General features: G+C 57.2%; 8 protein-coding genes across 8 annotated transcripts; 5 read left to right on the top strand and 3 right to left on the bottom strand.

Moving 5' to 3' along the window:
* Positions 1–410: 410 nt before the first annotated feature.
* B0H18DRAFT_1024015 (CMP/dCMP deaminase) lies at positions 411–1815 on the top strand. Its single transcript, XM_048029675.1, has 4 exons — positions 411–438; positions 515–890; positions 953–1071; positions 1146–1815. Exons 2-4 carry the CDS (start codon positions 717–719, stop codon positions 1510–1512), a joined length of 660 nt encoding a protein of 219 aa, XP_047890222.1. The 5' UTR covers positions 411–438; positions 515–716; the 3' UTR covers positions 1513–1815.
* Positions 1816–3354: 1539 nt separating this feature from the next.
* On the top strand, positions 3355–4793 carry B0H18DRAFT_593282 (uncharacterized protein). The gene is made up of 4 exons (XM_048038703.1): positions 3355–3712; positions 3773–4262; positions 4316–4472; positions 4531–4793. The coding sequence occupies exons 1-4, from the start codon at positions 3589–3591 to the stop codon at positions 4690–4692; spliced, it is 933 nt and encodes a 310-aa protein (XP_047890221.1). The 5' UTR covers positions 3355–3588; the 3' UTR covers positions 4693–4793.
* Positions 4794–9314: 4521 nt separating this feature from the next.
* B0H18DRAFT_881075 (uncharacterized protein) lies at positions 9315–10418 on the bottom strand (the record flags this gene model as incomplete). The annotated part of the gene is made up of 1 exon (XM_048040817.1): positions 9315–10418. A coding segment is annotated over one exon (1104 nt), but the record flags the coding sequence as incomplete, so codon positions are not given.
* A 4884-nt stretch (positions 10419–15302) lies between these two features.
* On the top strand, positions 15303–16145 carry B0H18DRAFT_1023980 (uncharacterized protein). Its single transcript, XM_048029674.1, has 5 exons — positions 15303–15319; positions 15442–15455; positions 15528–15569; positions 15625–15784; positions 15837–16145. Exons 4-5 carry the CDS (start codon positions 15708–15710, stop codon positions 16090–16092), a joined length of 333 nt encoding a protein of 110 aa, XP_047890219.1. The 5' UTR covers positions 15303–15319; positions 15442–15455; positions 15528–15569; positions 15625–15707; the 3' UTR covers positions 16093–16145.
* A 795-nt stretch (positions 16146–16940) lies between these two features.
* On the bottom strand, positions 16941–18758 carry B0H18DRAFT_592842 (uncharacterized protein). Its single transcript, XM_048038700.1, has 4 exons — positions 18142–18758; positions 17947–18091; positions 17573–17898; positions 16941–17519 (listed from the first exon to the last, which is right to left on the bottom strand). The coding sequence occupies exons 1-4, from the start codon at positions 18471–18473 to the stop codon at positions 17168–17170; spliced, it is 1155 nt and encodes a 384-aa protein (XP_047890218.1). The 5' UTR covers positions 18474–18758; the 3' UTR covers positions 16941–17167.
* B0H18DRAFT_1023970 (cytidine deaminase-like protein) lies at positions 18660–20149 on the top strand. The gene is made up of 5 exons (XM_048029673.1): positions 18660–19162; positions 19218–19336; positions 19383–19756; positions 19829–19906; positions 19959–20149. The coding sequence occupies exons 1-3, from the start codon at positions 18980–18982 to the stop codon at positions 19723–19725; spliced, it is 645 nt and encodes a 214-aa protein (XP_047890217.1). The 5' UTR covers positions 18660–18979; the 3' UTR covers positions 19726–19756; positions 19829–19906; positions 19959–20149.
* Positions 20150–20784: 635 nt separating this feature from the next.
* Positions 20785–21360, top strand: B0H18DRAFT_881086 (uncharacterized protein; the record flags this gene model as incomplete). Its single annotated transcript, XM_048040819.1, has 3 exons — positions 20785–20922; positions 20982–21242; positions 21307–21360. The coding sequence occupies 3 exons, from the start codon at positions 20785–20787 to the stop codon at positions 21358–21360; spliced, it is 453 nt and encodes a 150-aa protein (XP_047890216.1).
* On the bottom strand, positions 21301–22899 carry B0H18DRAFT_593112 (uncharacterized protein). The gene is made up of 4 exons (XM_048038701.1): positions 22741–22899; positions 22337–22687; positions 22201–22287; positions 21301–22142 (listed from the first exon to the last, which is right to left on the bottom strand). Exons 2-4 carry the CDS (start codon positions 22465–22467, stop codon positions 21443–21445), a joined length of 918 nt encoding a protein of 305 aa, XP_047890215.1. The 5' UTR covers positions 22468–22687; positions 22741–22899; the 3' UTR covers positions 21301–21442.
* Positions 22900–24851: the final 1952 nt, after the last annotated feature.

Below are 24851 nucleotides of genomic sequence, written 5' to 3'. Positions count from 1 at the left end.
CTTAGTGCAGTGGAAAGCCACTCGCAGAAGACCCGGAGTCGAGGAATCGGCCCTTGGCGACGTCAGCCTCAGCGCAGAACGGGAATGTGGAATCCTAATGTACCTGACGCCTAAGATCTTCCGAGTCGAATGTCAAAAAGCTCTAGCGCCTCGTCAATGCCCATAGACGGTGTAGGACATGATGCATGTTAAATCCCACCGGATGGTCCCATTCAGTGGCCCTGTCAATGGCATTGACAATTGCTGGCCCAGGGCCCAGTGTTGAGCGCACATTGCGGGCGATTTTCGAGCCTAGGGCACTATGTGCGCAGCGGTATACTGACATCACAGGCTCAGATGGTTCGGCGCTCCATTGCTGTCGGACGTGTGCTGCGGGGAACTTGAAGACGAAGACGTCTTGGCTCCTGACCACCATATCTGACGGCACCAGCAGCACCTACCTAATAAGCATCAATCGACACGAGATCCTGGCTGCCACCAATAGGATGATTGGCATTGCAAACTATTGTCACTGACCTGGGTATTATGAGAGTCCGAGTCCGCGGGACGAGGCATTATGTATTGCCTACATCGCCTTCGTCCGAGGTTCTCTGGCGCTTAGTCAGCTAGACTGTTACTCCCACCTCGACCGTTCACACGTACACTTCGGCTCATGTCACCATCCACCTTGTCGCTCACCAGACCTAGGGCCCGCAAGGCGAACTGTCAATCAAACGATGCAAGCTGCGCAACTTCTAGAAAGACTCCTCACCTGCATATCGGATGACATAGTCCCTCTCACGGCCAGGCGCATCGCGGACGGAAGGGGCAAGGTGTTCGGTGCTGCGATTCTCAGGAAGAGTGACCTATCGCTCGTTATTGCGGAGTGCAACATCGATGTCGAGTGTCCGGTGAGCCTTCGTCTGATGCTGCCTGTATTCTAAAACGGGGGACTGATGAGATCATGGGGAAGCTATGGCACGGAGAGACGTACTGTATCAAGCGTTTCTACGACTTGCCGCCGACCGAGCGCCCTTCCCCGAAGGACTGCTTCTTCCTCACAACCCACGAGCCGTGCTCTCTCTGCCTGAGGTACGTTTTTTGAGTGATGTTTCGCACGATGATGTTCACTCACCTTACCGTGACGATGCTCGTCCTCTGTGCAGCGCGATAACCTGGTCTGGATTCGACAACTTCTACTATTTCTTCACTCATGAAGAGTCGCGCGATAACTTTGACGACCCATACGACATGAAAGTCATCCAGTCTGTCTTCAAGACACCAGTGGAAGGCGAGCCGAACGAAACACGCGAGCGGCACGCGCTGTATAACCGCAAGAACGAGTTCTTCGAGGCCATATCCCTTGATGGATTGCTTGGGGATGTTGAGGATGCGTACAGCAGGGAGAGACTAGCAAAGAAGATGACCGGCTTAAGGGTAGCATACGTTGACCTGGTGGAAAAGCAGAGGAAGAATAAGGCGGGGTTTGCATTGACAAAGACGAGTCTGCATGATGCGGAGCCGGGAAAGTGAAGGATGAATTTGGGGCTGTCAGTGTAGTATTGCCGGGCCAGATCGATGCGGAGGCTCTCGTTGTTGCGAGAGACGGTTCTTGTCGCGACGATGCGCCGCTGAGTTCTGTAATGCTAGCGGTAGCCTTTCGGAGATCGGGGTGACCTGTCACTGGCACAGTGAACGAGGGCGAGTCGGCCTGACTGTGCTCTATCGCTCACCTAACAAGCTACACGGTACGAGACATACCACTTTGATTCATTGATCCATAGCCAGTATCAACGGGAGGCGTACCGCACCCCTGCGGCGCAGAGTGTAAGCATGTGTACCAGATGCAAACAAGATATGGTACCGCGGCGCTGAGTTGATCGTCGATCGGACTCACCCAAATCTGGCCAAGGCCGATCAAGATACAATGCACAGGGACGGCCACGTCATCGACGACCGGGCTTATCGCGCTCCTTGCCTCTTGCCCAATGCCTTCGCCTCGCGTCCGACCACATCTACTTAGTTTGCACTTAGCAGAGGCGCCACGAATAATGCCAGACTCAATTGAAGACGACCATGGCTTGTTCAGATATTGACGGTGAAGTGACCGGCACTCGCAATGGCCCTCACAAAAGAGGAGCACCGCTACCGTCACACAACTTCATGTCGTCGTGCAGTTGCCGAGAGCTTACTTGGGACAATAGCAAAACATTATGTAAGTATCTCCATATGACTCGTTCTCTCCATTGTCTGACAATCATATAAGTACCCAGCGATATCTGGGAGGCCTGCGTTGATCTCCTTCCGCGATGTTCTTCCGCGTGCCCCAAGGTCGGTAGCTCTAGTCTTGCGTCAAGTCCGACCATTCACATTGTCCAGGATATGTAACCTCGAACGGCGAGGAACGCACGAGACCCAATCGCTTGACCGTTCTTGACAGATTAAGAGCAGGTTCGAACAATAAGCCGTGGTATCATGCTCGCTGTCCCGAAGCTGTGGCTAGCGGCTTCAAGCTGTGCTTCATTCACGTCTCCGACTCATGACGGCTTCAGGCATGGCATACACGCACAGGAGGTAGGCGTCTCTTCAAAGCTGTGCCCATTCCTCCGCCGATATATGGCTAAATAAGCATCACCGACAAGTGTACACACATTCGCCTTCTTTGAGGGGGCAACGGGTCTTCCCTTGATCCCCTTGGCTTCTGAATCTTGCCCATTCAGACATTCGGTGAGTCAATTGTCACTTTCAACAAGCTATTCGGATATTAATGCCCACGGCACATCTAGGATGCCGTCGTAGACAAAAGAGGCGGATCAGATGACTGAAAGAGTCTTGGACTGGTCGTGTTCTCAGCGGCCAACTGAGTTGTGCACTATGTCCGCCGGAGGAAGCCGGTCAACGGTATCAGAGCCCAGGGGAGTTCCGAACGGTCGCAATCGATGTTCTCATCGTTATCACCGTGTGTATTGAGGCAGTGACATTGATACCGCCTCATAGGCTACTTCATCCTCCTGTGGACGGGCTATCTGACCACCCCACTGATCCTTGACACATACACTCTCAGCTTGCCTGTCAAATGCTTCGTCCCAGTCTTTACGACGCTGGTGCTCACCGCCACTATACAATCGGGATAGAATGAACCATGTGAGTCTACCTCGCTACCTCTTTGAATTCGCTCTTAGTGACATCGTTGTCCCCTTCATTCTTGCCCTCTCCCATCTCACTCGCTGTGCTCGTTCATCAGTTCTGGAGGTACAGATGGGTGGAAGGGTAGAGAACCATGGGTTATTGTGCACCGGCATCGTCCGGAGGATGCGCATTAGTGCGTTCGTAAGCAGTTTGCTCGAGTTTGCTCCTCATCCACCTTCTCCTAATCCGGCTTTCCCATTTCCACTTCGCCCTGTTTCAGAACTCCGTGAACAGCCTGTCTGCAGAGTAGGGACCCCAGCCTACCTCCAATTGTATGGGTCGAGTACCTCAACCCGTCAAATAGCCGCACGCTGCGAGCCTCGCCCTCGGTAACTCCCTTCCGCTCCACATCCCCGAAGGTCGCCCTCACAGAGTTTATTCGCCTCCTACCCTATTTTGCCGCAGGACGACCAGCACTAGATGGAGCCCATCTATCCCGGAAACTTCGACAGGCGCCGTCGCAATGTCCATGCCGTACCACACCCAAATACCTTCGGGAGAACCTCGCTGGTCACCATGCGCCACGCTTTTGGCGCTTCAGAAGGTGGCCGATACATGTCCCTCGATCGTATGGCTTTCCAAACTGCTCACACGACCCCTTCAGCATGCATTACTCGGGCTCGTTCGAACTCTTCCAGACAACCGAATTCGTCATACGTCGCAGGCAATTCAACGACTCCTGCGGGCGCTGACACGCACACTGGCGGAAATTGCGCACGCCATTCACGATTTGGTCTCGTACACACCGTCTCTCAAGACCCACATTGCGCCACCAACACGATCGGCAATGTGCCGCCGACATCATCGTCAGGCACCCGCATTGACTACGGGCGCTCAACTCACAGTACCGTCCAGTCATTGCGCGAATGGCAGTTGCAGTACGCGTCTGGAACGGAGCAGACGTCGGCTACAAATGCATCGTCGCAAGCACGGTCCGACGTTTACAGCTACGAACATCGGTTTCCCGACCTCGATCGCATTGTCACCGAATCTCGATGGCCACGTGACGATGTTGTCATGCGCCTTGCGCGCCGGACCGCTCTACACCAGGAGAGTCCCGAGCCTAGTGCTACACAAATATCTCAGGCTACAAGGTATATTCATGCGCAATGGGTCATCGACACACCGCTCATTGAGCCGCAAACAGATGGCCGACTCACACGAGTGATACACCACAAATGGTGGCTATGGACATCGACATTAACCATGGCTTCCAACATCGATACCCCGCACAATTTGCGAACGAGCACTATACTTCCGAGAGTCGAGGGTTTGGGACTGCCCCTTGGCATGGCTCTATTGAGGTATGTCCTGTCTAACGTTGTTTCTGGGTATCATAGCTTATCTCACATAACTCGTCAGGGTTTTCGTGGTAACGAATCTCAAGCTGCCGTTCGAAATCCTCTCGACAATGGACAATATTGCGACATAGATACCTTCACATCAAACACCTTCCAAAGCTCCCCCGCGCGGAGATTACCTCCCCCGACTACGATGGTACAACGACCTCTGTTAGCGTCTTAGATTCCTACGGTAACCTCGAGTCAGCAGACTCGAAATCCCTCACGACACGTTCGGAGTGACGGAACAAACTTCCATTTTCACGGACCCGATGCTTCACAGCAACGCGCCCTGCCAGACTACGACTATTGGTCGTACCCGCTGCCCCAAGCGTTCCAACGGAACTGGAACTACCAGAGCTTCGCTCCACGACACGATCAAAACATGCCTACACAAGATGTTCTTTATCCGGCTCTTCGTGCGGAAGTCACGCATGGGGTGGAAGGGGAGGACTATCGCTCTGGCACCTTTTCCCTTCAGATGGGTGATCTCATTGGCAATGCGGGTGGCGATCCTGCTGGTGCCTTCACGCAGATGACTGTTGAGCGTGTGAGTGCAGCGGTTTCGGTCGACATCACTCATTACTGACAGACGTAATATAGCATGACGTCGAGATGGCTACGCAGGAGCACAGGGCGCCGGCCGATGTGAGTGTGGCGTTTCCTTAGCGCAATAATCAGCAGTTGACGGCCACCCTGTAGGGCAATCCTGAACTTGAGGAATCCGTAGCACATCAAGATGATAGACATTGGCAGGCACTGAGCTCAGTCATCGCTCCGAGTGTCCACGCAGCGCCGATGAAGTCAGAGTCGGAAACCCCTGATGCTTACGCTATGGCCGAGGCTGATGACGTGACGAAGCCGGACATAGTAAGCAGGGAGGACGATAGGATTATCGGGCTGCGCGAGGGCGGAAAGTATAGTTTGCACATAGATGCTACTAGTGAATGGTGCGAGATTATCCTTTGCATTTCCCTTTGACAGCTTCGCTGATTCAGAGCCGGCTTAGTTCGAGGTCAATTCCTCGTCGTGACGTGCCTATCATCAGCTCCGGAACCGATGTCGTCGATTCGGACATGACATGTGCTAAGTCTCGCGATCTGCAGCCTGAGTGTGAGACGAAAGTATAGTGAGTGTTCAAGTAGCTTCAGCAGTTAGTGAGCGAAGCTCGAGTATCTGACGCTGCCGTAGTATATTTACTCCAGGTTACACTGGAGGCGACAGCGAATCAACGTCGGGATTCGATGGAGGGTAAGATAGTTCAGTGGTTGTCGGATCATGTTACTCACCTTTCCCTATTCCATCAGAGCTGTCGGTATAGACGACAGTGACTTCGTCCGCAAGGAGAGTCTTCAATGCGGACTTGGCGAGGCATCTCGCTGTAGCCACAAGTTCGATCAAGGAACACCGAGGGAAGTCCAAGAGCACATGATGGCGAAACATAGCACTCTAGCCGAAAAACTTGCGGCCCTAAACCACGATCATGGCAAAATTGCTTGTCCATGGGCAAAACATGATCACTTCGGTTACTCGACAGAATGCAAGAAGAAGATTGCACCGAACGGACTGTACAAACACATCTCGACGGCGCATCTAAAAAGCTCCAAGGAGGCTTGTCCCTACTGTCGGAGACCTTTTTCGCGGATCGACGCTGTTCGCCGCCACATCTGGCAGGTGTGCAAGTCAGCACCGCCCGACGCTCGCGAAGCAGCACGCCCTCAGCGGATTGGGGAGGGAAATCACAGAGGTGAGCTAAATGCGTTTCAAACCAGCGATATCTCCCAACTCCAAGTCGATACGCGTTACTCATCTCATTTTGTTGTTAGGAGCACGTGCTAGAGGCTAAGGACAAGCCCCAGTGGACGACGCGAGTCGTCGTGAAATAGTTGTCAGGAGGAGCGAGCAGCAGTGTAGTGCAACCCGTTGAGGTGAGTCATATTCCAATTCTCTGTTTGAGCTCACATTCAATATCAATCTCCTTGATGCAGTTTTTATTCGAGCCATTCGTTTTTTGTGCCTCCGAAGACGTTCGTTCTCCGTGAGAGGTAGTAATCATTAATGTACGCTTCAAGTTGCCACTGGTGCTGGTACATATCATATACTTGAGTACGGTGTAGTGCAGTGAGGCCTCATCCGAGTCTACAAATGGTGGTGGAGATGACTCGGACTCGAAATCAATGCGTCACGCGTACAATTCAAACTTCTCAGAGACAACGGATCGTATCAACGTATATGAGTTCACAGACAGGCTACAGTAAACTGAGTATTAGTAACGATGTCAGCGCGTTGCGTAAGCAGCTCAACGTCCGCGCACGCCGCCTTCCTCACTTTGGATGTTAGACAAGGATATCCGGAGCCAGCGGAGGTTGAAGGAAGTGTCTGCTCTTCCCACGGGAGACTACTTTGAATCCTCAGTCGCACCTGCAACGCACCTGCCTCCTCATACTTACTCACCCGCGCCCTATCTAGGCTAGTGTCTTCGAGAGCACTGTGGCGGCATCGCATATCAGAACAAGAATATTCTGAGACACGAAGGTGGAGGGTATCGTTGACATCCACATGGGAAGACTAACTATCGATCAACTGCCAGTGTACGTCGTGTAGTCAAACTGCATGCATTGCCAACCGCTGATGCCGGCGTCCGTGCAACTAGCCTCCTCTCGCCACAAAGCGCTGAGGTCACTCGACGCCTTGCATCCCTAGTCGACAGGCTTCCGAATCAAATCAGAGTCGTGGTATGAGAACGATCGGGCCGTCCGGACCCTCCACTTGACCGACAAACCCAGTGCCAACCGCCGTAGGTTTTGATCATCTGTATGAAACCGGGACCCGCGTTTCGACTACCGTGCGTCTTTCCATGCTCTCATCGTCTGTCTTTGGTAGTAGCTAATGTGACCACTGGCAAGATGGAAGCGGGGTGTCGTATCTTCGCAGACGCTTTCCTGCTTCGCGTCGCTGCGATAGGCTAATCGAGGCAAAGAGCGTCTGCTCGTGTTCCCCCAAGTTCAACAGTGTGTCTGCCACCGATCTCCGTGGCCTATGCAGATGACGCGTTGACGGTGGCCGGAAAGCTGGACCACTGCCTTGCACTTACCCCGGATCCCGCCGAGGTCAGCGGTTCTCCTATCTAGCTCTTGTATCACTGGTAAACACTTGCAGCAATGCTCTCGCTAGGCTCCTACTACCTGAAGAGTCCGGGCATACTGACTCGTTAGGCACAGGCAAAGAAGGGGTTTGCGATGATACAAGCGAAGTCGAGCATTCACACATCCTGCATGAAGATCGACCTCGGGCCACACTCGAAGGCGCAGCGCTAGCAAAGATGCAAAGGTTCGACCCGTAGAGATCAATGATGCACTACACGCTGAACCGAGGAACGCAGGACGGAGCTCATCAGCGGTGTGGCCACTACCGGACAGGAACCTGTCTCCTTCCGCGGCCCCAGACGTCGAGCATTACCACAGCTTCTCAACGCACCAGCGCCGGGCACACGTCCCACGGAGACCCGTCAATCGACGAGACGATAATGCTATATGACGGCATTGAGTGCTACAGTAGTACACTGGTTCTCATACATGCAAGAAGCAAGAAGCGCGACACGGAGTGAGAGAGACGAGACGTGATGGGATGGTGCGGTATACAGTGTGACGGACGGCGGACGCGGGTGTGCAGCAGAGTCGGACATTGTACGATGCGGGGAGTAGTTCACATGGAGGATGGCCGGGATGAGATGTTTCTGATCATGAGGGGGAGAGCGATCGAGCAAATGAGAACGTTCAGGACGAGATGACTCTTGAACCAAACCCAGGAAACCGCAACCGGGAGATATAGACGCACTGAAATGAATGGTGGTGTCGTGTGGTGGTGGTACAGCACGAACACCGACGAACCCGAGACCCGAACGAAAGACACCGAGCACGCGTCGCGCGCGTGCTAACTCGCGGCTTCCGCCCCGTGGTGATTTTGGTGGTGGTGGGGGTGGCCCTCCTGGTCCTCGCTGCTCGCGTCGTCCGATCCGCTCCCCGCGAAGTCTGCGTCCACACTCCCACCCTCCTCCGCCTCACCCACATCCTCACCCTCCTCCTCCTCAACCTCCCCAACCTCCTCCTGCTCATACTCGTCCTCCTCCTCATCCCTATACCACTCCATCCTACACGGCTCCTCGGCCTCCCCCTCCTCCCCACCCCCCTCCCCATCCCGCCTCTCCGCCCACGCCCGCCCCTCCGCCTCCACCTCCACCTTCATCCGCTCCATATCTCGGTCGCGGTCCCGCTCCCTCACGTATATCCGCCGGAGCGGCCGCCCCGTCCGCCGCCGCGCGAGGTAATACGCATGCAGCGCCGCCCCCGCCACGCCCGCCACCCTCAGCGTCCCCATCTCCGGCAGGAGCTCCGGGTCCAGCGCCCCCGCCGCCCCATTCCCGTTCCCGTTCCCGTTCACGCTCCTCGGATTCCCGCGCGCCGGCGCGACGCGCGGCCCGTCGTACGGCAGGGTGCCCCTGTACACGCGCGCGGCGTCGTAGAGCGTGACGGCGGGGAACGGCGGGGCCGCCGCGCCCGCGAGGACGTCGAACGTGCCCGCGCCCATCGCGCCGCAGTGGAGCGCGAGCGCGCGCACGCGCGGCGCGGCGCGCAGGAGCGCGTGCCAGCTCGCGAGCGTGCACGTCGCGAGCGACGCGACGGTGAGGTCCTCGAGCTGCGGGAACATCGCGCGCGCCGTCTCCTCCGCCTTCCCCGCGGCGGGCGGCGCGTGGAGCGTGGTGGGGTCGAGCACGGCGGGGCACGCGGCGGGGTCGGGCGCGGCGACGAGCATGTCGACGAGGGGCGTGTAGTCCTGCGGGCTGTCCATGAAGCCGAGCTCGAGGTGGAGCCTGCGGACGGCGGGGGCGACGAAGGTGCGGAGGAGGGCGCAGGCGTAGCTGACGTCGAGGTCTGCGAGCTTGAGGTCGCGGAGGCGGGGGAGGTGGACGGGGCCGTCGGGGAGGCGCCAGGGTGCGGCGGCGAGGCGGGGGCCGGAGTAGTGGAGGCTGAGGCGCTCGAGGGCGGGGGAGCGGGCGAGGACGTCGAGCCAGCGGTCGAAGGGGATGCGGACGTCGTCGGAGTGGACGCCGAGCTCGAGCTCGGTGAGGGCGCGGAGGAAGGGGGACGCGGCCTCGGACCACTGGATGTTGACGCCGATGAGGGAGAGGCGGGTGAGGGCGGGGAGGGCGCCGTTGAAGACGACGACGGGGGGCGGGCCGACGTGGCCCCAGAGGCGCTCGACGTTGCCCCAGTCCTCGATGTGCCAGAGCTCGAGGGCGCGGAGCTGGGGCGCGGGGCCGACGGTGGAGAGGACGGTGCGGGCGTGGCGCTTGCAGTGGATGTCGCGGACGCGGAGGATGAGGGACGCCCAGCGGGCGATGTGGGGCTTGAGGGGCTCGAAGGCGGGGAGGAACTCGTCGCGGAAGATGGAGTGGCTGGGGACGTAGTCGGCCTCGGCAGACGTGTCGAAGAGGATGTGGAAGGGGAGGCGGGCGGAGCGGGCGACGTAGGCACGCGCACGAGGGACGTGGCTGACCTGGGTGAGGGCGATGGAGGTCCAGAGGTGGGGCGTGCGGAGCGCGACGTCGCGCCAGTGGGCGCAGACGTGGGACGCGAGGACCTCGAAGGGCGGGTCGCGGGGGATGGGGGCGGCGGGGGAGGCCACGTCCTGGATGGGGTCGGCGGCGCCGAGGACGAAGATGCGGGCGAGGAGCTCGACAGGGAGGGAGTAGATGGACGCCATGCGCGCGAGCGGGTTCACTGCGAGCGGGGACGCGGACGGGGGAGGGCGAGGAGGGCGTGCGGGGGACGTGGACGGGGAAGGGGTGCCTGGGCCGCGCGCGAGAGGCGGGTCGGTGTCAGAGCATGGCTGGATGTGGCAAGGAAGCATCCGTGAGAGCAGAGCCGTGAGCGGCGGGCTTCGGGGCGTCACGGAGACTCACCTGCACCGTGCTCGTGTCCCGGGCGATCATGCTCTCTGTCTGCCCCTGTCGTACGCACGCTGTGTGTGGAGAGTGGACGCGAGCGAAGAGGCTGATGGGCAGAGGCAGGGAGCGCAGCGGGTGGCCGGCGTGGCCGGCCTTGTTATGTCTCCCCGCACGGCCGCCAGCCACCAGCCGACCGATCGATGTCTTGTGCATTCCAGATCCGCGGCCGATCCCTGACGCTCCTCGCTTCCCCCGCCCCAGTCGGCCTTGCCATTTCCGTTTCTGCCTCCCATGACACGCCTACTCCCCGCCGCCGCCGTTGCCCGCCTGCCGCGTCGCGACTGCCCGCGTCGCCCTCTGCGGCGGCCCCGAGCCCGGCGTACCGTGCCAGCGCCGTGCCCCGTAGCGCACGCACGAGTCACGCCGAATGGCCAGCCCATACGCAGGGACACTGGGCTTGACACGTCCTGCCATCGTCCCGCGGCCACCGTACCGCCCATTATAACGGAACCCCACCCGCTAGTGCGCGCGCCCTGCCCAGCCCCAGAGTCTAGCCGTCTTTGGAGATCCTCCCTCCCAGCACCCCGCCCAGTGCCTGCATCAAACCTTCGGCCACACCGATCGTCTTCACTTCCTCCACTGCCCCGCCGCCCCGCGTCGCGTAAGCCGCATTACCTCCACCCGCCGCCGCTGGGTTGAGGAGGCGATGCGCGGAGGTGCGGTTTGCCTCCGCGTACCTGGGACGGCTAGCGCGATCGATAGCAGCCACCGACGCCTCCGAAGCCGGTCACGGGCGCGCTGACATGCTCACGGCCTCCTCACCTCACTTCCGTTGGCGCGCGAACCGCCGTCGAAGCCTTCGCGACAACCAGGCGCCCAGCCAGACGCGGGCCCGCGCTCGGTGTCAGTGGGTATGATGAGTGCTCGGGTCTCCACGACCGTCCATTTCAACGGGAGAGTTTGTGGAGGAACATGCAGGGTCCTCTCGCATTTTGGCAGCCGCGCTCTCTCCGAGTCTCTCCACTCATCGCGATTCGGAGCCTGTCCACGCGAGTGCGCAAGGACGCGGTACGTGATTCCCGCCTGGTGCCTCTGCGCGGATACCGCGCCCGGTCAGGCGTGCACTACCGGTCGTCTAGCGTCCACGCGATCGCGCACATAGCCTGGTCTGCAGACCGTGCGCGGTGGTTCCTGAGGACGGCATCGCGCGGTGAGTGGCGATATATTGTGCACTAAGTCTCCTACTACCCGAACCGTGCCGGCACTCGTTCAGACTACTGCGTCTTCCAGCACTCCGCTCCGCGGACATCCTATCCAGCGCAGGCCGTCGCGTCCGACAAGCGGGCTGCAGCAGCGACCGTCGTCATGCTAGCTCAGGCTCCGCATGGCTTCGGACTTGGTCGCGGAGCCAACGCTCCGTACTTTCGCGCAAGCACCCCGCAGCCTCTCTTCAACACCCCCGCTGCCATCTAGCTGCGTCGTGCACGGCCCATATGTGAGTCAACCGCCACGTCGCCTAGCCCGCACAGGATTCCACCCCGCCTACTACCTCCATACGCTCTGGCGTCGCCACATTACGAGAACGCCGCCGTCCGTGCTCCAGCACCAACGCTAACGCACGATCCACACTCTTAGCCTCTTGGGATCCTCCGCCGTCGGGAGCTCCCCGCTCTGGCGTTGTCTCAGAGTACGTGCAGTACGACTGACCACTCGATCGCCACCACTGCTTGGCTTGAGCCAGTGCTAGTCGACCGGTCGTCACTGTGATCCCCAGGTACCAACTCCGTACGCGGTGCACCTGACTCGTCCCGCGCGCACCCCACACATCTTTCAGTGTTCGCGTCGCCGTCGCGCTCGACGCGTCTACGGCCTGCCGGAAACCTGCCTCAGGACGGACTCCCCCGTCTGCAAGTGCCCCTCCCGCCCGTCGCTGCGTCGGTCGCCGCCAAGCCATCCGTCCCCGGCCATCGACCGTCGATCAGCGGCCCCCCGCAGCGCAGATCACGATTGCACGATCAGGCGCGATCGGGCGGGGACCCAGATGGCGGTGGCTTGTGTGGGCGCGTTGGTCCATGCACACGAGCGGACGGGGCACCGGTGAAACGTGGATCATCGATGGCATCGATATGGCTGGCCCGGAAGGGTGACGGTGCCCTGTGCTTCGTCGTCCGCTCGTTGCCAGTGCAAGCTCTGGCTTGGAGCTGTTACGTGTTCATATCGGACTGCCGGACGTCGCGAGTCGCCGGACGTCCCGCCTGTGTTTCAGCTGGCGCAGAGTACGTCGTGAAGCGGATTTGTGAGCAGGTGCATAAGTCGGGAGTCCGTTCTTACGACGCGCGCGACGGAGCTGTACGGTTTGCTTTTCGTCGGGCGTAAAAACGATGATTTACTCAGATTCGCCTGGGTACGTGCGTACGGCTCGAAACTCGCTCGCAAGACTTGGTTTCGAGACGCTCTTGGTGAGCGAATCATCCATGTATTCATGTCGACCGACTTGCTGCCTCTCTATTCTCAGGTGTTGTCCTTGTCGTTTCACAGGCGCCACGGCCTCCTCAGCAAAGTGTCAGTCGACGCGCAAAACTCGGTCCGAGTCGCCGCATTACCACACCGACCGTCGTGCATCCCCACTGCGCCTCCCCCCCCCCCCCCCCCCCCTGCGCGGCGGACCCAGCCCACACACACGGAGGAGCGACCCTACATACCTCTCGCCGTCAAACTGCCTCGCCCACACCCGCATCCATCCCCGACAATCCTCCGCCCGAACGACTCCGGGCGCAGTGTGCCCGCGTCTCCACCCCGCCTGTCAATCGCCTGATCGCACTAGGCCGCGGATGGTATGGTCCCCCGAACGTGGGCAATGTGCGTCGAGCGGCCTCCCGCGAGCGTCGGGCGTGTGCCCGGTCCGCCCGGGCAATCTGCCCTTCGGAGGACAAGCGTAACAGTGCCGGTGGTTGGGGAGCGCGATTGACGAGCCTGAGCCGGTGAGTCGGCAACGTGTGCGGTTGTGGCGCCCTATGCATGGTTGACAGGCTCACAGGATATGGCTGCGATCAGCTTTGGCAGGTGTTGATGGATCAGACGTCGCCGTCGCGTACTGAGGGTTGCTTCCGGCGGTGAGTGCTTGCTCGGTGAGTGGCGGATTGGCGCAGTGTCGGCTGAATCGCTGTCGCAGGTTCTCGGGCATTGACGATCGACGTGGGCTCTCGTCCGCTCCGTTACGCTGTTATGAGGATTGATAGCAGTGGATTTCAGTCCCATAAAAGGCACAACGATCCAATTGAGAGCGCAGACGCGGCTCTCCTACGCGCTTCGTGCTCGTCTCGACCAATTTCATATTTGCGGTGCCCTTCTTTGACAGATCCGCTCGTCACCCGGTCCGTTGGAACCTTGTTCGTCTCTTCGCAGACGCGGCGTCCCGACGCTCGCACTCTACGGCCGACTGTGTGCTGATGACGTCGTGCAGACATGGTGGATTCGAGCGCGTTACGGCGAAGATCGCAAAGTGTACCATGGATTCGTGTAAGCTCACACCAGTCACCTCTGACTCGGATCGGTGCTGAAACGCTGACTGGGGATCGGTTTGACGTAGCAACAATGCGACGTCTACATACCTTGAGGCTTGCAGGAAGCGGGTACAGACCACGAAGCCGCGTACGTCGTTCGGTTTCATGAACAGGAGGAGGGTTGCGGTCGCATGCGTTGTACAACCACCCCTACAACCCATGGCCGCCTGGTTAGCTGATGATACCGACCGCCTCATGACCTCATCCTAGCACTTGTCACGGTGAGCGCGCTAGTTGAGTTTGTGGTTTGGCCTTGACTGATGACCCCATCAATCGCAACAGCGGTGGCGTGCTTTAACAAATGGCATGGCTTCAGCGATGAAGCCAGTACTGAGACACCATCCCCGTGCCCGCCCACGGAAACGTGGCGTATACTTTAGAGACTCGTCGGTGCGTCCCTGTGGTACGACCCGTCTGAGGCCGTTGATTGTCTCTGTCGCCTCTTACCGCTTTATCAACTATCTACTCATATTACACTCCTGGGGCATTCGCTATGGAGAAGCTTGAGCATGATGGTAGCAACGTCTATGAATCGGCTGAACAGCTCAGTACCATCCTCGCGTCACTGCCCAAGTCCGAACAGCCATCGACATCATCTCCACAATCAGCGTCAGTGCCTTCGCTGCGTTTGTTGATTCGCAGAAGATTTGCTCATGGGTTCGTCGTAATCCACCCGTTAGGCGAGAGGCCAGAACCGATACAGGAAGGGCCTCAGCTTCGGCGATATATACCGCCTGCGTCTTTAGTCTGTCTGCCCGCCTGTTTTGCACAGGTTTTTCTGTGTGCGTATCTTGTTTCCCTTATGGGTCCACCGTTGCAACACGCTGTCCCCAGGCCTAAACCTAGTGCGTTGTCCTTGTCACATACTTGGTTGTTGCTTGCAGATTATTGTCGGTGGGCACGCATTTCGCATCTATACTGAAGCCAATGCCCCGCAGAGCGCAAGCGGTCGCGTATTCGAGCCTGAGCCCCGGCCAGCAGGCGTTGCAGTACTACCAGGAAAATGCGAGGGCTAGAATGGTGTGCAGATTATGTGTTTTGATCCAGTAGTGAGACTCAAGTGAGACTAGCAAGAGCAGAATCAACACAGCCTGATGCGGCTCTCGAGTTATGAAGTGTTTGATGGGATCGTGTCACGTACGATGGTGTGGGACGAGGTTGAAGTTGGTGAGACCGCGAGTGGACTCTTTTGTGAGTTGCTCACCGAACACAGAGTAGGTTTGTCATAACCGGTTTCACGATACTACAGGTCCCACAATAGTGCAGGTTCCACGTTGCTAGAGGCTACGGATTCCACAATACTACAGGAATGAGTGAGCTTACGTGCTATACAGTGGAAAATGGCATCAAAACTGAGGACGTTCGATAGAGCTAAGGCTGCGCCTTCGTATCTGATGCGTACTTAATTGAATTTGATGCGTACCTGATTGACAGTATCTGTCACGACCCATCGAAGTACCGCAAAACGCTTAGCCATGTTATAAATTGTGTCGAGCTTCGTCGGCGTACCTCAGCTCATTCCTCTTTCGAGCTCACCCACAGGCGAAGGTGCTGGTTAGTGAGTAAACTTCAGGTTGTTTCAACGCAGTTATACCCTCAGACTGACCGGACCGTTGCCCCCAGCCTTCCCTTTTTTGACGACTTCGCTTTCCTTCTTTTACGCCGTTCTTACGCCCTGCCACGTCAAGCATGCGCTACCCCGCCGTTATATCTGCTGTATTCATCGCAGCAGCCGCGGCACCTGCACTAGCCGCCCCTTCGGGACTGTGAGTCTTCTCCTCTTCCTCGTTACTAGCCTCCACTCACGGTACATACCAGCGGCGTCCGTGCGGTGGAAGAAGATGCACTCGTACAGCGTAGCTTCGACGACGAGCTCTACGCTCGGGACCTGATCTTCGGACGGGCAGACAAGCCCGACAAATCGCATCGACACTATGGCAGTCTCCCCGTGCTACACCTACCCCGACCCCCGCCCAGGGGGAAGTCTCCGAGTAAGGATCTGGGGCACCCTAAGCCCGTGCCCAGTGCGAAGGCTTCCGCTCCGCCGAAGCAGAGGGAGGCTCGAGACCTGTGAGTCTCTTCCTCTTCCTCGTGACTAGCCCCTACTCACGGTACATACCAGCGGCGTCCGTGCGGTGGAAGAAGATGCACTCGCACAGCGTAGCTTCGACGACGAGCTCTACGCTCGGGACCTGATCTTCGGACGGACAGAAAGGCCCGTCAGACCGAAGCTACAACGTGGTGTCCCTTACACAGGCTCCCCAGCCCAACGCCCACCCAAATGGAAGGCTTCGAGTGAACTGCCGCGCCCACCACCCAATAAGCCTCCCGGGCCCGCTAAGAAGGGCTTGAAGGCGCAGCTGGAGCGGAGGGAGCTTGACGAGCTCTACGTTCGGGGACTGATGGCCCGAGGGAGAAACGGCCCGGGTCCGTCTAGAGACCCTCGTAGGCCCATCGACCCGCATCCGGCCCACAGCAAGCCCCCTCCTCACCCACGCCAACGGCGTCCGAGTGACACTCCCGCTCACCCGCCGAAGCTCCCTGTCACCGGCGGTGATGCTAAGGCGAATCCGAGAAGGCCGGAAAAGCCGAGGGAGCTAGACGAGCTCTACGCTCGGGACCTGATGGGCGAGCTGTTCGCGCGCGCATTGGAGGACGTGGTCTTCGCCAGGATGGACGCGGATGACTTGGACTAGCGCAGGCTACTATGTCGCCCACAGGATATTGGTTGCCTTCCCAGTCCGTGATAAGTAGTGGAATGGAATCGTTGAGTCGTGAAAGCCCGGTTGTGCCTCTGATGTCGCCCGTGATGAGATGTGTGCTCATATTTCTGACTCACCTGAATACTTCTCATAGTGCGAGAACTTATCGGGGTGCCATGGATGATGTCAGGAAATGTCTTCGGAAGATCGCAATGTGCAAATATTCATGGCATAGTCTCGTGTTGGACGTCGTCCGTGTACAAAACCTGTAGCCGATACATTCGCAACACTGTACGATAATGAACCCAGTTTACCATGAAATCGTTGACCGGCCGTGGCAATTCGTGATGAATGAAACAGCAAAATGAATTCAACACCTAGGTTCGCCATCATCAGCTGTAGCTGCGTCACATTTGAACAGATGAATACCTTCAGATAGATCCGCGACTAGTGCGACGAGCTCCCGATAGGACGTCCACGCATGACATGGTTGGGTATACCGTTCAAATGGGCCAGAGCGACATGATGGCTGAGATGATGCTCGTCATTGACTTCCTCGCCACACACATCGGTCTCGCAGTCACCGACGTGCCACTGGCAACAATTCGGGGGCTCGCTGGCGTGATGCGAGTGAAGATGGCCTTGTATACCGCTGGAAGAGATGTCGCTGATGAGGACACCGCAGGATTCGGCACCCCATTTGCATAGAATCCTCGGTAGGGTTTGCTTAGCCGGGCGCTTCACGCGCGGGGCGTGGCGCGCCGGACCGCGCGAGGCCAGAGGCTCGTGCGCACCGTGTCTGAAACGTACCGTCAATGAGTGCAGCGATGAAGACGAACAGATAATGCATACACGGCGCCACCATTCATGTGAATCGTTTCATCGTTACTCGCCGTTGTTACAGGACCTGGCGAGGGGGTGCGCCCGCAATCGTGGAATGGAACGATGTCTGGCATCTTCTCATTCACAACGTCTTGATATTCAAGTCCGTCCGCTGCGATAATGCAGCTATCACTGAGCAAAGAAGACTCGAGGCCGATGCCGATGCGCTCTGTAGATGACCGATTCGTGCTTGCGAGGAAAGGTTGTGATACCATGTCCCCGATGTAAGACGGTGGTGCAGCTACTGCGTCTGATCGCTGAGAAGCAATTCTGCGTCGAGCTAGGTGCGTCTCGCTCTGTCTTTACATGAGCTCGGGTCCTTCTAGCCGCGCTGTGCCACTCACCGAGATCGTGCCCCGGAGGCGTTTAACCTCGTTGCACAGCCGCTGAAGCTTGAATGACAGGCCACAACACACAGCCTTCAGCTCTTGGCAAACCGAATGCAGGCCGTGCGTCTGGCTGCGCAGTTCATACGCTTCTTCCTCCATCCTGCGATCTCTCAGATGAGGGTGTAGCGAGAGCTACGAGGGAGCACTTACCCTTCCAACTCATCCCGCATTTCAGTCCAACGAGGCGCAGAGTTCTCAAAGAAGCCACCTTCAAGGGCTTTCTCCATCATCGAGCGTGTATCGCGGAGTGTCTGGTCGAGCTCCTGCAGCAAACGAGAGGGGAGAAGTACCGCAGAATAGCGAGCAGAAGCTGGATGATTGATATGAGGCCGAGGCCTCCCGTGATGAGACCGAAGAGGTTGGAGTTGAATACCATACTCGATGCAGAGGGCGGGTAGGTGATGGACACAAGCCGACTCAGGCTCGAATGAAAGAGAGGAATGAAGGAGAGGGGTCATAACGGTGAGAGTATTGATGTGCATGGTCCTGTTTTCGCGGCGCTAGTGTGGTTCAGAGCTGCATGTTGGCTACATGGCAGTGCCCACCAACATCAGGACGCCCCTGCATAGAAGACACGGTAGCGCCGGGCTATGAGGAGTCGGCAACGTACAGAAATGTGCATATGCTGGGAAATACCTGATGTATTACTGCCGTGTACATAATGAGGGCACATTAGCACGGTAGCAAGTCACGGTGTAGGAGGAGGAGTCGGAGGCGGGGATTCGTGCGGTGGTCCCAAGATCGCGTCAGTCACGGCGTGACAAGACGCGACCGTGACTTCCATCACACATCCTCCTCCTCTCACCGTCACCGCGAGGTTACTTGTCCCAAGTTGATCCCGAGAGGTGCGCGCAATCCCTCACAACGCTGGGGTGGATCTCCAACAAATGTGAGGCCACAACGTTGACCAGCAATCCTTCCAGAGGCCTTTCGAGTCCGAGTCCATCAACCCACGCGTCTTCGACAGCGGCGAGACTAGGAAGAGATCATGCCAGAGGTCAATTCTCCCGCTCAACTGCTCAATGCATTTCTCGAGTGCATGAGCAACGAGATCATTCCTCGCACGACGCGAGGTGTTGCGGAGGGCAACAAAGTCTTCGGCGCAGCAATACTACGGAAAGATGATCTCTCCATGGTCATTGCGGAGACGAACAACGAGAAGGAGTGCCCAGTGTGTACTTCGTACGGTTCAGAGTCCTCTCTGTTGGCTGACGATGCGAGCCCAGCTATATCATGGCGAGGTGCACACGATCAAGCGTTTCTACGAGATACCGGATCAGCAACGCCCGTCTCCCAAGGATTGCCTCTTCCTCACCACCCACGAACCATGCTCACTTTGCCTCAGGTACGCACTGCCGTAATCGTCCCACATCGCTGCTGACCTGTGTTAGCGCAATCACTTGGTCTGGCTTTGACAACTTCTACTACCTCTTCACGTATGAAGACACTCGTGATGCCTTCAGCATCCCATACGACATCGACATCATCCAGGAGGTCTTCCAGACCCCCGTTGAGGGTGAACCTACAGAGTCCCGAGTTAGTCGCTCGCTGTACAATCGCAAAAACAAGTTCTTCGAGGCAACGTCCCTAGCCATGCTCCTGGAGAAGATCGAAGACGATGCAGATAGAGCTGTCTTGGCTGCGAAGATCGCAGATGTCAAGCGGCAGTACGCTGCTCTGTCGGAAACATATCAGAGCCAGAAAGGTGCCGCGGATGCTATTGTCTTCAAATAGACCGACGTGTACCCCTTAGGCGGCGATGAGTGTGCGTCAGGCGCTCTCTCCGTCTCGTTCTCACTGACTGGGGGCTCTTTCGTTTGGTGCTCGATATTGCTAGAGTGCAGAACAGAGTGGCCCTACGACGCGGCAACTCGTGATGATGTAATGTTCAGGGACCAGGGACCTTCTTACTCTGGTAAGGAATCCTCAAACGACCTTTTGTATCAGTAGACCGACCACCGTGAAAGTTAAGCGAGGTCTGTTCGCTACTTGAACGCGAGCACATGGACACGCGCCAATGACAATCGTCGAGATCCTCGGCCAACGGAGCGCTCTTCTATGAACATCCACTTTCCCTTCGGCCTTCATTCCCGCTGGTTCAGGAACCACAGCGGATCGGACCCCTTCCATGAACCCTCTTCGACCAGCATCGTCAGGATGAGGGCATGCAAACGCTGCGATGAATTCGCTCGCAATGCCATGTTGAGAATACTCTGCTGTTCGACAGGCTGCCCCTGGTGCGAGTCCCGTTCAAACGTCGCATCGATCTGTGACGAGTCTTACTGTCCAACAGACCACTTGACGAATTGGTGCCGGCGACAAACCATATATGCGTGTATACTTATGTGCAAAGACTAAGTAAGTACCAACCTGATCGGATTGTCGGACACTTCAGGTCTGTATACGTCATCTGGTCGTACACAAGACGCGGTCTGGTGACGAAGTATCTTCTAAGACCGTCTGGGCGCCGATTATACACGGGATGTTCATGCAGACTGACGTACAGTTCGGGTACAGTTAGCTCGTAAAGTGTCTCAGGTTGACAGAGTCCGCGCCCCGGTGCCGTGGAATGCGGTAATGACGCGCGACCTTGTGGATGCGGCGGCTTCGGCGTACAGTCTCACCGCGGAGCACGCAGACCGTTCATCGCGAGACCACTTGGGACGTCGAACGTGTATAAATACTGGGCGCACGAGAACAAATTGATGCTGTAGGGAAGACCACGGTACCCGTGTCTGCCCCACTTCGTCGCGACCAACCCGAGTCCTCTGCCTGAGTCCGATCTTTTGCGCCATGAGACTCCTCCCTCTCATCACCTTCGCCGCATCGCTCATTGCTTTGGCATCGGCGCAGGGCATCGACATCGGCGCGCCCCTCGCGGGTTCCACCATCTCACCGGGGCAGAACATCACAGTCGAGGTTGATCGTCCCGTGAGTCCCCTTGATCCACGTCGCAAACCTCGCTCACGACTTCTCTCTTCGCATTACAGAACTCCCTGACCGGCTCCGAGGAGGTCGCCATCGTCATCTCGATGGTCCCATGTGAGACTAGTACCTGCAACTCGCCAAACCAAGACCTCAGCTCGGAGCTCGGTTACGTACTCTACAACGGGCCCTACAGCCCTCAGTACGACAGCATCACGCCGCCGGACCACAAGCCACCCTACCAGAACTTCTCAGTCCAGGTTCCGAGCTGGTACACGAGCGGCGAGCATATCGCGTTGGCTGTGACGCATGTCAGCCTCGTTGGTGTGAGTGCGACATTCTTCGTCGGGTTATCGAAGGGAATGCTGAAATGGGTTTGACGTCGTCTAGGCTGGACCTTGGGTCTTGTTGGAGTTCAAGAACGTGTCTCTGGTCGTGGACTAAGCGCTCGTGCAATGTCATGCACAGGACTTTGGTGACGGACTGTACGGACTTCTCAAAGGGTGGAGACCATGGACTCAGACGTTCACTGTAGTTGAAATCTCTTACAACGACGATCGATGTTCGTAGTTGACCTGATGTCCAATTCCCAATCACGAGGGTGAAATGTCATGTAGCAAGAGGCCCGGGTCACGAGCGTGAAGCGATGGATAGTATGGTTCAAGCGTACCTGCGAGTCGAAGAAGAAATCAAACAGAGTGTGTCCAATGGGTCGCAATCGAATACAATTAGGCAGGTATGATCGAAGAGAGAAGACACAAGTACTTGCTACAATTGCGAACCACGACAATAGAGCGCCAGATGTCGCGCCAGCGAGTCCGCCCTCGACAGCGTGCGCTCGCAACGCGGACATGCGACGCCAGAACTTTTGAGATGCACGACTGCTACATGCTTGGGGAGCATGTCGCAATACACCTCCTTCCCGCACGCGCCGTTGGACATCCACCACTGGCAGCGCGTACGCGCCCGACCCTGGCATGTCGATGTCTGCAGTATGGAACTGGAGAAGATGCTGCTTGATGCCGGAGGGTGATGTGTTGGTGAGTGAAACGGCGCAAGGTGAGCCGAACCAACATAGGACGTTCTGAGCGCCCCCGACTCGAAGGGGCTTGGAAGGTTCGAAAGGGATGACACTGTGAGGTCGCGGTGTCGCTATTGACATGCAAGGAAGTGGGAGATAACTTGGTCGCAGATGACTTTCCGGAGCCCGCCGCACAGGAGTCCATCTATTTGGGCCGAGACATTAGGAAAAACATGAATGACGTTGAGATACTGTTTCCTCACCCGTAGGCGCCCTGAACGATAGAGCTTGGGTTCGCTGGGTAGGTAGTCACATTTGCATGTTCAGGAATGGAATGCGATGGCCGGAAACTGACGGACCTGTTCAGATACTTCGGGGAGTATGACTGGCTGGACTCACTGATGCAGACTCCAGTCGGGGCTTGGACGATTTACCACTTGAATGGAGTCAGTTGTCAAGGTCACTGCACCCTGGAGCACAGGCCGATGGAGTCCGCGGACTGTAGATCGAGAGAATGCGGAGTATTGCATGTTCCTCGTGCTGGGTTCGATGGACTTCAGCTACAGGGGCTGCATCTCTAAAAGGTCGGCGTGTCCAGCGGATGGATACTAGATCTACATAGCATAGCACCAAGGCAGAGTTGGCGCCAGCCGTCGCCGTGTGTACACGTACATCTGGAAATGTGATCCTTGGGGCGGAGCGGATGTCCTTATTCCAAATAAGCTAACAAGCGAACACAGGTGTAGGTCTCTGTCGGCCGAGTTTTGAGCAAGCTGAGTCCTACATGACCATTACAGACGCACCTCTGCTGATCATGCCACGCAGCACGTTCAAGGCTGTTCAGGCTGAGATACGCACTTGTACCCATCACTCGGGTTCCGCGTATGCGTACGCCAGAGCATAGGCAGACGTGATCGTGTAGCTTACCTGGCAGACAGGACACGCCTACCACCCAAGCTGACGCTGCCACATAGCCAGTCGGCCGATGATGAACGATCAGTATAGGTGGCCTGTGTATACGTTGGCTTCGGCACGGACTGTGCAAGGCTTCTCCCTGGCAGCTGCATGGGCGCGTGTCGAGAATGCTGTGGGTATTAAGAGGCGCTGAAGAGTGATAACATAGCAATCGCCGAAATGAATTAATGACGAGTGAGCGTACGCAGCTTCGGCACGATCATATCTCCCCACAATATGTCAAGCCCAAAGGTCGAATATGACACCAGGAGAAGGTTATCTTGGTACACATTAAGCGTCAAGTCTGGGAAACAGTCCGACAGCGGAACGACCTGGAACGACTCGTACCAATAGGTCGCTCCGCCGATTCGGGAAGAACAGTTGCGGGTCATGACACGATGAACAAATCTAAGCAAACAAACCTTTCAGCCACTAGGCGAAAACGAGTCGAAGATGCCCGATCATGCACATGTGGCATCTGTGAGGGATACCGTGTGTATGTACACGAGCTCAGCCTCGTAACGTACTGCGATAGCGATGAGGCCACTATCATACAGCCGATGGACAGGAACTTTGGATGGATCAGACTCGAGAAGTAGCTTGGTGGCTCGACAGGCTCTAGGCTCTAGCTTGGGATCGTCCGAACTCTGCAGCCCGGAGGACACGATGTCACCCGTGTCTCGCAATGCCTTCATCTTCGAGTCGCGCGGAGCCGACACGAGCTCCCAGACGTTCATCGCTCGCACGTCTGACAACCAATTGCTGGAGTGACAAGTCTGGGCCGCGTTGACTCTTGGCAGCATGCTGGTCCAGGTCCCAGGACCCAACCGATGGCCCAGGAGTCACTGCACAGTGCAGAGATAGACGAGGCAATTTCTCCTCACCGGGTCAAGTAGACTCGGAGTGGGCGGGTTCGAGGGAGTCATGGCGATCAAGCTTTCAAGGCGTCGGCTTCGAGGCATTCGAGGAGGAACAGATGAAGGGTGGTCGAGATCCTCTTCGCCGAAGCTGCATTAGGTAAGCACTGCTTTTAGACGGCGAACGGATTCCTCGACGAAGACTGGAGCGATCTCGTCGCGCACAGAGGCAAACGTGAGTCTCTTTCTCTGTGCGCCTCCGCGCACTCGAGAGACTCTGTTATTCTGAACCACGACGACAGTCCTAGTGTAGTGAGTCGACAATGTCACTTCACCTAGCTCTGCATCCATGATTGGTACTGTCTGCACGCATACTAATCGCGAAGCACGCTGGTGCAAGTACTGTTCAAATTGACTTGTATGATCCGATATGCCACTGATACGTAGTGGACAATATATGTGTGCTCCTGCAGCTGACTCTAGTAAGCCGAGTCCCGACCCGAGCCTCATCTGCCTGTGAGCGATCATTGTTGTAATCCTGTAGTCGACTTAACTGTTCAGTACCAGTATATTCGGTGTCTATCGGTATCATCCTCGTGACCATTGACATGGGCGCCGTCCCACGGAGTCACGCTGGCAGGCCGCAGTCAGACACTCTGTACTCCTTCTTGGCTCCTTCCCTCTTGCTACTACGTGAGTTGAAGTCGACTTTCGCACTGCTGGCTGACATCTGACGAGGACAGTGATGACATTCAACTACAACGTTTTTGGTGCAATCACAGGCGGCATAGGCCTCTTGGCCGTTGTTCAATACCTCTTACCTGTGTCGTTTCGTCCAAAGCGTGCGCTGAAGGGTCTTGAAGAGAGCCTCGCTGCATTACAAACCGTGTTGATCGACGTCCGCGACGACGGCCTTCCAGATGCCAACTTTCCACTCGGCTGGGACGGTGCGCAGGAGAAACTTGATGGGTGAGTCACGTCGACATTGATCACTGTGAGTCTAAGGCGAATAGATATAGCGTACTGAGTCGATTCACAGATACAAGAAACAAGCTCAGATGCTCCGAAGCGAAGTCAATAGTCTCACTTCGGTTACCTCTGAG

This window comes from Fomitopsis serialis (assembly GCF_022376445.1).
Source record: "Fomitopsis serialis strain Sig1Antser10 chromosome Unknown B0H18scaffold_68, whole genome shotgun sequence".
In the NCBI taxonomy this organism is placed as follows: domain Eukaryota; kingdom Fungi; phylum Basidiomycota; class Agaricomycetes; order Polyporales; family Fomitopsidaceae; genus Fomitopsis; species Fomitopsis serialis.
The sequence above is the reverse complement of the archived record's forward strand: the minus strand, read 5'-3'. Positions and strand labels throughout refer to the sequence as shown.